General features: G+C 50.8%; 2 protein-coding genes across 3 annotated transcripts; one reads left to right on the top strand and one right to left on the bottom strand.

Moving 5' to 3' along the window:
- Positions 1-1,303: 1,303 nt before the first annotated feature.
- On the bottom strand, positions 1,304-3,081 carry ONS95_012636 (uncharacterized protein; the record flags this gene model as incomplete). The annotated part of the gene is made up of 7 exons (XM_058506278.1): positions 1,304-2,292; positions 2,343-2,405; positions 2,452-2,538; positions 2,589-2,657; positions 2,710-2,802; positions 2,856-2,933; positions 2,985-3,081. The coding sequence occupies 7 exons, from the start codon at positions 3,079-3,081 to the stop codon at positions 1,304-1,306; spliced, it is 1,476 nt and encodes a 491-aa protein (XP_058358805.1).
- Positions 3,082-8,715: 5,634 nt separating this feature from the next.
- On the top strand, positions 8,716-12,167 carry ONS95_012637 (uncharacterized protein). 2 transcript variants are annotated; one of them, XM_058506280.1, is made up of 4 exons: positions 8,716-10,208; positions 10,313-10,794; positions 10,873-11,210; positions 11,357-12,167. In XM_058506280.1, the coding sequence occupies exons 1-4, from the start codon at positions 9,996-9,998 to the stop codon at positions 11,935-11,937; spliced, it is 1,614 nt and encodes a 537-aa protein (XP_058358807.1). In that variant the 5' UTR covers positions 8,716-9,995; the 3' UTR covers positions 11,938-12,167. The 2 variants fall into 2 exon arrangements, with proteins under 2 accessions (XP_058358807.1, XP_058358806.1); XM_058506279.1 differs by having other exon boundaries at positions 9,665-10,208; positions 10,873-12,167.
- The last annotated feature ends 2 nt before the right edge of the window (positions 12,168-12,169 follow it).

Here is a 12,169-nt window from a genome sequence, read left to right on the forward strand (position 1 = left end):
TCCAAACTTCCTACCACTCCGAAAAGGTACCGTCCCACGGAACTGCGTTTTTCAACATCTCCATCTCCACTAGTCCCACTAAGAGGACTCTCAAATATACATTTTTTTTTAAAAAAAAGAAAAAAATTTCAGTGAGCTTGGTGGAGGTGATGTTGTCTATCTGTGAAATATACTAAGCAGCAAACTGAAAGCAGTCAAACAATTAGCAGTGTAGCGGAAAGTACAAAGAGCAACAACACAAAGTGAGATGACAGCAAACCATCCTTCGACAGCGGAATTCCACACCTACTGTGCATCATCATCAATCACCCACCTCACAGAATATCCGGTCTTTCGACGAGGGAGAGAAGCATGGGTGCTGAGACTCTACTGCAGGATATAATCGGACCTTTCCTTCCCCAGCGCGCGCGATCGAGATCAATAGCTCAAGCGTGAGTTATGCGATGAGCACCCAAGTACCTGATACTGCTCGACTGTCGCTCGGGTAGTCTGCATGAACCGACGGAAGGGAGGGGAGGGAAGGCGGTGTACTTGAAGGGCTTCTACTTGTTGTGGACTGGAACAACCAATCAATGACAGCGTGCAGTATCAATAAACTAGAAGCCAGAACCTACAAGTATCGAATTTCGCAGCCAAAGTCAATCTCATAGTGATTTTCATTTATCGTATGAACTTCGTTACCCATACCCCACCAACAAAACAACCCCTAACCCCCCACCCTCCCACCAAAAGAAAATCCGATTCCGAACATTGCATCTGACATAGCAAAGCATACAATTTATCCATTCCATTTCATTTCCATTCAATTCTCGAGACTGGCTCCTCCGTGTCTTTTGCCAGAATTCACTGTATGCGCGTTTTGGGTATCATATCAATGGGTGCCTCGAAGCACAACCAAAATTCCAAAACCCAAACCCAAAGCCGAAAAGTACAAATTCCCAAAATTCCCAGTTGCCATCTCTTATTGAAGCCGCAGAAAATGGATACCCCAGCCGGTCCCAACTCAAAAAGAAAGAACCAAGACACATGACGAAAACCGAAGAAGAGCACAAAAATTCAGAATCCAGAATCCTACAACACCACCATTCTATTCTGCCCCCACTTGCAGTCTCCATCCATTCATCCAATCCAATCCAATTTTGCCCAGGAATAAAGTCCCATCACATCCCTCCCGCTCCCCCAAATATGATAAAAGGCAGACAAGGAAGATGAAGCAAAAGTAAGGAAGAAGTAGAAAGCAGATAGGAAGGACAGCGAAGAAGGAATGAAGCCAACCTCCCACAACAAAGGCAATGCAGAATGATCACCAGCCTCTTCCATCCTTCGCATCTCTTATCTCAGTGACCTTCTCATGATCGTGCTTACGCTCTCGTTCGTCGTCATATCGATATCTTCCATCGTCGCTCTTTGGTCCAGATTTCCTTCCGTCGTCCCGACAATATCCTCCGTCATCTTTGTACCTGGACCCAGGCCCGGCACCAATCAAGCTCGCGGTTGAGAATCCCCTTACCCTCTGCTTCGATGAAGTCGTTGCTGGGCGCAGGTATTCGCGCTCATCAGGATCGTAGGAATTGGTTGCAGAGTGGTATGCCTCATCATCGTCATCTTCATCCTGATGAACATGCACATGACTATCGCCGCTCGTCTTGCTGTCACGTTCAGAGCGTCTGTGTTCTCCTCTACCAGTGCTCCTCTCATTCTCGTGACTTTCGGCTGTTCGTCTCGTTCTCGTGCGATGTGGATTTTCGTAGACGAAAGGTTCGCTGTTTCGGGGAGAGCTAGGACTGGGAGGGTACTGAGTGTGGTTGTCGGGGGTCGGCTCGTCATAGAAATGGGAGCCGCTGCTTCGGGGGGACTTCTGCCACTGGCGTTGGGAATGGTATTTCTTCCTCTCCTCCATCCCACTCCTCTTTCTCTCTCGCTCAGCATCCTCCCGTTCCTCTCTCTGTTTCATCTCGTCTTTCAACTTGCGGTCCTCATCTTCCTCCATTTTCGCTTTGTGGCTTCTCAAGATCTTCTCTTCTGCTTCGCGCTCCCGCTGCTCTTTCTCCAGCTTGCGGGCGAAATTAACAGAATCTTGATACTCTTGCGCCCGCCTAATGGCTTCGGCCTGTTTGATTGCTTCGGCCCGGTTAACGGCTTCAGCTTGCGCCTTTGCGTGGAGGTCGGCTTTGATCTCGGCTTCGCGTCGAGCAGCGGCTTCAGTTCCGACCTGTTCGCGGAAATGCACGAGGCAGCAAGTCCCTAGGTCTGAATTGCGGGCAGAGGGACAGTCGGTAACTGTGCAGGAATCTGGAACTGTCAGTATTGATGTGAATATGGGAATAGTAAGATAAACATACGAGCTTCGCAATGGTTCTTTTTAGAGACCTTTTGTGCTTGACAGCCATCGGTGGCACACTCGTCTGACACTGGTTAGCAAGATCTAAAAGTCCTGATGCTGGAACTCACGAGGGCGACAGAAGAAAGCCAGAACGAGGAGATCATCCGCCTGATTTCTCTTTCGCAAAAACTGGCATTCGGGTACAGAGCATCTGTCTAGACCTTGTCAGCATGGAGTACCCTTAAATGGAAAGGTAAATGCGTACGATCAAGGCAGAAGTCAACCCCATTCACTACATCGGAGGAGTTCTTGCAGCCGGACACTGTGCATTTGTCTGTGTTTGTCAGTACAAGAAGCCAAAGATTGGTTCGTGTAGTTCCACTCACGAAAGTCACAGTACGAGAGTTTATTCGACAGAACTCGATGGCATCTCTCAAAATTGCAGGTTCGAGGTAGTGGTGGCGGCGGAGGGGCAGGATCTAAATGCTGTCAGTTACTGATACCACGATGATTCTTTCACGGGCACCCTTACGATCCAAGCATCCATAGTCCTCCCGCTTTTTCTTCCTTCCACATAGTCCGCCGCTCGATAGGGGCGCCGGACAGCCATCTTAACGAGTCAGCATATTGATCGTAGCCAGGAAGTATGAGAGAAACTTACGATGCCTGCAATGCCGAGTAGGTAGTCCTTTTGCTAGGCGTTCGTTCAGCCTGACACATTCTGGGCAAAGCCTATCTCTGCTGGATGTACGGCCCATGATGAACTTTCAGCACGGAATGATGTGCGATTCGTGAAGCAGGTGATGAGGCTATCAATATATAAGGCTTGCAGTAATAGCAGAGTATTTCAGCCACCAGTTTCCTAGGACAAAGTATATACTGAATCAAAACCTCTCGGAGCGAGCGAGAGAAGAAAGTTAGAGAAAGAGTGGTTGAGAAATTGAAACGGGCGGGGCGACAAAGGTAATTTCTGTCTTTCTTTCATCGGGCACACGCCTTTGTGGTATGGTCTGAAACGTGACATGAGAAACTAGAATAGCAGACGAAGACGTAATGGCAGCAGGGATTTCGGTGAGGATGATACTCTTGAGGGCAGATTATGAGAGAAGGGTGTGAGGGCACGCGGAAGGGGGTCGAATGTTTCGCGACCGGTGAGAATGGCTTTGACGAGGCGGCCATGATCAGGCTTTCTCAACTCGACTATGAGGATGCAATGTCCGAACCACATGTGTGCTTTTGGTGGTCTGGATGTGACAAAATCAAACACCAGAATGAGTAGGAAAACGAGGTATCAAGAGTGGGAAGACGTCTGGTATTCAAGGCGGAGGCTGTGTCAGTCCTCGTACAAGAAGAAAATTCTTCCCAATCTGCCTCGTTGCCTTGCCTCGTACTAGGAGCTTCAGCTGAGCAGGTACAATTGATATGGGTATCTGGGACAAAGAGGTACCAGCAGGCGCTGAAGATGTTGGGGGCGGTTCCGGGCCGCACCGCAAAACTCGGGTCGGTGCAGCACATTGCTCGCATTATCCATCGAGTCGTGCGCGCGAGAATCAAGCAGAGATCTGTTGCTCAAACAACAGTGCCTGAGAAGAGGGGATGTTGGTCAACGAGGGGTGAGGCTCTGGTGAACACTGCCCCAGTCGCAGTTAGTTACCCCTCGGCTGACACCCCTCTCCATCCGCATGCAATGCCAACCACGCACCCACTGATCAACGCGATGCACACCTTCGGGGACAAAGAACAACCCATCCAGTCACGTAGAAAGCCAGATTTCCCACTGAAAACGCCCGGGAAATAGGCAGGTCTAGGCAGGAAAAGGTGGGTGTCGCACTGGTGGAGGCTGAGGCGGCCTTCTTCACCGAGTGAGCAGCTTGGCTGGCTTCTTCACATCACACCACCATCAGCTGGCAGGAAAAGGGCATTCGAGGCAGGACAGAGCCTCAATAGAAGGCATGCGAAGGAGATAGAAAGAATGAGATATCGGAGTAATCCGTCACGGACGCAGGCTGGTGTATCGTAGCTGACATATCGTGGTCGGATCCGGTGTGGGAGTATGATCAATCAAGCCTCTGGATTACGAAGGCATTGATACCTCCAGGCAGATTGTTATGAGTCAATGGCTACCGATATCTTATCAATCGCACAAGTGATACTGATAAGACATGGAAATTATTGTTTTGATGGGTTGTGATGATTTGGTGTCGATCAAGGACAAGCATACCGGGAAGGGAAGAAGCAGGCTCTCGCGCCAAGACAGTCCAGGTCACGTTTGTCTGAACTTCGTCACCACAATGGACGTAGCCTTCGGATACCTGTGCTACGGTAGAAAGAATAAAAATACCGAGGAATATTACTCACCAGAGTCCCTCGATTCTATCTGGTGAAAACCAGCGCGGTTTATTTCGGAGTCTCGGCCTGGCGAGAACGTGACTTTGCTTGGTGTTCTGGAGATCTGCCAAGATTTTATGCTGCATCTTCTTTCCCGCACAATGACAAGGACACGATCCCATGAAGCCACTCTCAACTGCAAGGTATTCTCTGACTAAATCGAGGGAGCCCCATGTCGGGAATGTGCCCATTGATTGTACCCTAATTTATCTCGTGGGTTCGTGAGGAGAGTTGCAGTCCGCCGACTCCATCTAGGCTGGACAAACTCGGGGACGGATCAAGTAAAGTTAAACCTATCAGCTTACAGTCAGTCTAACTGCTATTTCAAGACGACAACATTTACAACATTTCACATAGCAAAGCTCCAATCCACAGCCCATCAAGGAACAAAATGCCCGTATCGCCTCGTCGTCACAATATTCAGCCTCCACGCACTTATCGGATACAACACCCCTTCTTACCCTGGCAAGTACGCCTCACACGTCTAGGGCCTGGATCTATCCTCGCTCCTCGGTGCTTATGATCGAAGCAAAACCTCACTACTCTGTATAGTATCAAGCCGAATTGTACCAGAGCGAAATGTGTTTCATACCTGGGCAGAGCTCTACATACCCGTCAGTGAGCGCATGTGTAGTTCAATACCAGCTGTATCGATAACTCCTCTCGATAATTTCGCGGTACAGACCTGCTGCCACCAATTCGATGCCAAAAAGTGAAGCGGACTACACGTACAACCTCAACATTTTTTCCAACATAAATCCCAATATCAACATTCCCATCTGCGGGACGGTGTTGAGGAGGGCAATCACCAGATCTTTTTGAGACGCAATACTGGTAATGAATAAAAGGTTCAATCAGAGCATATTGCTGTGACACAGAGCATAACAAGAGAAGACCTTGGATCACTCAGCGCCGCTTGTTGATCATTCAGTCCCCAGATGGCATTACTTCTCGACAGCCTCCGCTCTTCAGAGCAAAAATTCAAGTCGAGTATTAATGTCAGCCACAACAACTTTGATCACCTCGCGTGACTACATAACGGTTCTCGACCTTGAATTTTTGACCTATTGATCCCTAGATGTGTTTCAGGTCCACGAACCATCATGCGCACCATTCGAAAGTCTGGTATTCAGCCATGGAACTAACATGGTAATCTTGCAACGAGCTGATATCAGATCACCACTCCCAAAGCAGCGAAGCACGAGGCATAGCAACGCGCTACACGAAACAGTAAAGTGTAATACAGCATGGGAATTCGGTTTTAGCATCTCCAGCTCCAGCTCCAGAACGCCATCTTCAGACTAGGACAGCAACCTCCCTCGTGCCGCCTACTCTAGCTGGACAGCAGTCCAGCCCACATAGGAGAGGAGAATATGGGATAGGTGCGCATGAACACCTCCATACGAGACCAATCCAAAACCACACAAGGCATTCAACCCTGGAGCCAAATCACCGGTGTGCGGATGCTTTACCCCGGACTACTAAGTGTAGTGGGAGTTTTAGCTGGATCAGCCGCAATGGACGGCGGGATTCAAGCTCATGTAAGCTTTGCCTCTTAAAATGGTGTACTGTCCTGGGGTATCATATCAAGCGCACCTATCTACTGCTTTCTTCCAACGGACGGTACAACTTGCAGAACCAGATCACCGGGACACCTCTTGAGGTTCCCTCTCTTTCCCATATTCTGTTTCCCACGAAAGCCAACTTGGTGTCTCCTGATCGTCCCGTCACAGAGCGCCGGCTTTGTGAGAATGGGATTATCCTCTACTACTATGGCAAAGTGAAAAATCGGGATCGTCAGACCCCTATGCAAAACGGAAGACCCGTCTACAGACCCCTAAATTCAGGGAGGAAATTTGCCACGTCCAAGTGCAGCTGGGAGTCAAAGAAGATAGATGCGCGTGCTCTTCTGAGGCGTATCAAAACAGCGCTGCCTACGGAACCACATTACTGGGGCATTTTCCCTGCTTCCACTGTCCTGGCTTACCTAGGTAAAAGACGTCCGACTTCTTTTCTCCCCTCTCCTCTCCTCTCGTCTCAAGGAATTAGTAGGCAGCTACCCCAGATTACACTTAACTACTGTAGCCGTAGCCCGATCCGCTCTCCGGTTAAGTTAGGCTCTCGTGTGGGCGTCAGCTAGAAAAGAAGGTGATCGATAGGTGCGCATGTAAGTTGAACCCAAGATTCCAGAACACGCACGAACGGCGGGGGTGCATATTGCAGATGCCATGTTGTACCTAGGTAGGTAGAACCGTAGTACTGGGACAGGACAGGGCAGGGCAGATCTGGAGCTGTCGTCCCCGCTTCTGGGTGGGCTGTATGTAGTGGATACGTGCGCTTGAGAGTTGAAGTGAGACTCGAGACAGGCCATAGAAGGTAAACTGCCTACCTACAATAGGTCCAGAGGTGGGAACCACATTACCGGGACGGACAGTTCCTCCTGGCTCAGATTCCAACTTCTGGAAACAGACACAGTGCCAGTAGTGGGACGGTAGCGGTAGCGGTACTAGCTTCCCCAGATTTAACTCGTCCTGTCCTGTACTATACTGTACTGTACTGCAAGGCTCGATGATCAAGTAGGCAGCACGCGGCGCTTAATTGCATGAACTGGAGTGAACTGGAAAAATAGGGGGAAGTAGTGGATGAAGTGGATAGGTGCGCTTGAAAACTCCCCCACAGTTCACAAACAGTCGCTAAGTTAGCTAGCTACCTACCTCTCCATTATGCACTGAACTGGCGGCTTGCGGCGCAAGGCACATGATTTACCAGCACCCGGTTGATACCTCACTCTACTCTCCTTTAATGTTAGTACGGGGTAGCTAGGTACCCTCAGCCGGACCAAGATTCACATTGTCAGATTCGTTCCTATTCATCATTATTAGTTCAGTACGAGGGAGACCCTAGATTGAGTCCAATAATAATCGAGGTTGCAATGGAACTGGAAACACAAGCGGATACGATATGATAGGTGCGCATGCGCGAGATTTACTTACCTAAGGTACGAAAGGGGGTTGACAGTGGGTCTCGTACACCCCAAGATTTCCGCCTTAACATTTGAGGACATTTGTGGAGAAATTTCTAGAATTTCGGGCTGTTGATTGGAAGAATAACCTTACTGCCTTACATGGGTGTACGAGACCCACTGTCAACCCCCTTTCGTACCTAGTTTCGGGAGCGAATGCCAGACTTGGAGCTTGTTCATGCTTGTAATTTACCTATGCTCGCTATGGTATGATATCGGTATGCTACCTACCTACCTATGCTATGGTCATCTGGATCCAATAGTGAAGAATTAGGTGTTTTAACACTGTGCCGCCACGCGGAGGTAGGTAGGTAGGGATTGATTGATTCAGTTTCTCTCTCGACTTGATTATTCGATTTACCAAAGAACGAACTAGAACTAGAAGCTGGTGATTATTGAGGAAAGTTGTTTGGACGTGGGAACCTTGGATACAGCGATAAGGCAGTGAGTGATTCCTGCCTGAGAGTACCTAGGTAAAGTGCACCCCATCCCAGCTACTTAGGTAGGTACCTACTCACTGTATACGAGTATTAATTACCAACTCCCAACTTCACGGAGAGCATGTCAATCGCAGCCGAGTAACCTATCATGAATCCCTCCCACAAACCCAGAAACTTGGTACTGCAGACACCCTCGATACCCAAGCCCGCCCCCCCCCCCCCCCCCCCCCCAAAAAACCGTTATGTCTCAAATCTCTGTTGTCATGTTCTCGAAAACAACACCCGCCCAGTCAGTAGGTAGTGTCAATCAATCAAACGCATACAAAATGTCCCAGGACCAAGCTTCCACATGCGGCTTCCATTGCATCGCTCCTAGAAGCGCACGAATAAGCTGCCCGCATCTCCCCCAGGTTAGTCCAGTCTGGCCGTAGAGGCGCCGAAATGCAATGCAGAACGCTACTGTAGCGACCCCGCACTTCATCCCCATGATTGATCCGAGATCCCTTACCAGGATTGATCCATGATCCATGAACCCCATCGAGCCACCTCAAACGCTCCAACGCCTCTCCACGCCCGCGAGGCCCGCCCATTCCTCATTCCTCATTCCTCATTCCCATCCCCTCTCTGCCCCGATCTTCTCCACACCTACCCTACCCTACCCTAGCCTACCTGGGTAACCTGGGTCCTCTCGCGCTAACTCCTGTTACAGTAGTACGAACGACCGACACCGACCTCCCCATCTAGGGAAAGTCCCTCCCTCTTTTAACGCCGTCAGCCTGCCATGCCTGCCCTGCCATTGGACGGGATAGATACCTACCCTCGGCTGTCAGCCCCCAGCGCGGAAATGCTAGCCTTGTCGCCCTCCATCAATCAATGAGACGCTCGCCGTGAGACGTGCGTGCGGGTTCGGGACCAGATGCACCGATAGCCTCGGGGGGAGGCGGCCAGCCAGCGCGCCACTGACACCCAGGGAGAAAGCTTGATGGTACTGTGGTGAAAAAGAAGAGATGGCGTTGCGGATGCGACGTTCCATGCTAGATGTGATTCGCTGCGAGGGGGGGGTGCCGGTGTGCCACACGGAAGAAATGAGCCTGCAGGCCCTGCACTGCAGGTCATGGTCATGGGGGGGTTATGAGGTGAGTGGAGGTGGAGGGAGAGGGAGGGAGGCGCTGGGGATGTGACCTGTCTAAGCTGTCTAACCTACCTAAACCCAACCTAATACCTAGCTCTGTGGAGCTTAGTTGGACTTGACTTGACTTGACTTGACGGGGACTTGACTGAAGAAAGTAGAGCAGGTACGGGTACGAGTAGAGTAGTGCTCGTTCCTGCTCTGCTCTGCTCTGCTCTGCTCGTGCAAGCCAGCTTGGCCTGGCTCCTGGCTCCTGGCTCCTGGCTCCTGGCCAACCGGCTCGGACAACTCGTGTACGTACGGGGTAGGTCAAACCCGGGGACATGCGTGCCAGCCAGAAAGCAGCAAGCAAGCAAGCAAGCAAGCAAGCAAGCAAGCAAGCAAGCTTAGCTTCATCTGTTCATTCACACTCGCACTCGCACTCGCACTGGCACCACGTCCAACTAATCAACCCCATCACAGGGATCCAGCCGGGGTAAGTAAGTAGAGTAGAGTAGACCAGACCAGGTACGGAAAAGGGACCAAGTAAAAAAAACATTAAAAGGCCCCCTTCCCCCCGCGTCAAGTCGCGTTCCCCGTTCTCCTCTTTCTTACCAGCAGTTCCATCAGAACCTGACTGGACTCCTCGTCGACACCAGCAATATCATCGGCAACGACATCGACAACCTGACAGACAGACAGATAACCGTCAACATGGATTCCTCCGAGAAGCCACACCACGCAACGGAGGTTGAGGCCCACCCTTCCTCCAACAATGGCCCTATCTACGATACGTACGAGAAGGTCGACTACAACCGATCTGGTGCCATCGACGCAGAGAAGATCGAGTTTGATATGACCGTCTTGCAAGCCGTCAAGGCCTACCCCGCTGCCAGTTGGTGGGCATTCGTCATGTCCTGCACCATTGTAAGCTCTTTCCCCTCGTATTCCCCCCCTCGTATTCCCCCACATGATTTTCCACCCATGTATTCAAGATTCAGAATCCGCTCACTAACACTCCTACTCACCAGATCATGGAATCCTACTGCGTCTTCCTCATGGGCCAATTCATCGCCACCAAGAAGTTCGCCGAGGATTTCGGCGTCCCCAGCACCACCAACCCGGGAGAATTCATCATCGTCGCCTCATGGCAATCCGCCTTCCAGTGTTCCGGCCCCGTAGGCGCCTTCATCGGAGTCTTCATCGCCGGACCCATCACCTCTTGGATCGGGTACCGCTGGGCGACGATCGGCGGTCTCATGGCCCTCAATGCCTTCATCTTCATCTTCTATTTCGGTAACTCCCAGGGCATGTTCTTCGCTGCTCAGATCCTGGAGGGTATCCCCTGGGGAATCTTCATCGCAAATGCGCCGGCGTATTGTGCGGAGATTGTGCCCATGAGATTGAGAGCCCCGGCTACGCAGATGTTGCAGATGTTCTGGGCTATTGGTGCGATTATCGTTGGTGGTATCACTTATCATTATCAATCGAGGAATGATGCCTCTGCTTACAGGTTTGTTTCCCACTATTTTGGATTCCTGTCATCAAAACCCAAAGAATAATTCAAATACTAACCCTCCCTCTCCAACAGAATCCCCATCGCCCTCCAATGGATGTTCCCCACCCCTCTCGCAATCCTCCTTTACATCGCCCCCGAATCCCCATGGTGGTTGGTCCGCAAGGGTCGTCTCGTGGAGGCCGAGAAGGCAGTCAAGCGACTCGGCCGTTCCAGCGCAAACGACAACCCCGCCGACGCAGTCTCCATGATGAGACGTACCATCGAGCTTGAGAAGACCGAGAAAGCACCTAGTTTGATCGAGCTCTGGAAGGGAACAGATAGATACAGGACTTTGATCGTGTGTGGTGTTTATGCCAGTCAGAATCTGACGGGTAACTTGATTGCCAACCAGGCTGTGTACTTCTTTAAGCGTACGTTCTTCCTCCTGCCTCGTCTCATACCCAAACCCAAACCCAAACCCGAACCTCACACCCCATTTACCCCAATCCTCCACATCTCCACACTCAACCATCCATTTGTCAATCCATCGAAACCATAAAGCTAACTCCCCCCACAGAAGCAGGAATGGCAGACAACACCGCCTTCGCCCTCGGCCTCATCACCTCCGCCCTCCAATGGATAATGGTCATGGCCTCCTGGGTTCTAACCACCTACCTCGGCCGCCGCACCATCTACGTCTACGGGCAATTCATCTCGTGCGCCTTCCTCGTCGCCCTGGGAATCGCCGCCTCAGTAGGGAAATCCACCGCCGCATCCAACGCCCAAGCCTCCCTCGGCCTCATCGTCTCCGTCCTCTTCTGCCTCGGCCCCGCCCCCGCCTCCTGGGTCATAATCGGCGAAACCTCCTCTGTTAGACTTCGCCCGCTCACCACGGGAATTGGCCGCGGCGCTTATTACCTGGTTAATATCCCGTGTATCTTCCTCGCGAGCTATATGCTTAATACGGATAAGTGGAATTTGGGAGGCAAGAGCGGATATGTCTGGGCAGGGACGGCGTTCATCTGTACGGCTATGGCGTGGTGGTGGGTTCCTGAGATGAAGCATAGGAGTTTCCGCGAGATTGATATCTTGTTTAAGAGGAGGGTGCCTGCGCGGAAGTGGAAGAAGACCGTGGTGGATATTAATGATGATGAGTAGATGACTTTTTTTTTATTCATTCACTCGTTCCATTCGTCTGTTGAGGGTTGGTGGGAGGGTGGAGTTGGAGGTGGGTGTTGAGTTGTGGTTTGTTGTTGTTGTTGGGATTGTTCGGTTAGGAGAGCCGAGAACGATATAAGTGGGAGTCAAGTCAAACCAGAGAAAGTTCTTACTCTAGTAGATACTGTTAGGTATATTGTAGTCAAATCCAATTCACTTCAAGAAGAGAGCC

Source organism: Cadophora gregata (assembly GCF_030347475.1).
Source record: "Cadophora gregata isolate MNR1 chromosome Unknown scaffold_6, whole genome shotgun sequence".
Classification (NCBI taxonomy): Eukaryota; Fungi; Ascomycota; class Leotiomycetes; order Helotiales; family Ploettnerulaceae; genus Cadophora; species Cadophora gregata.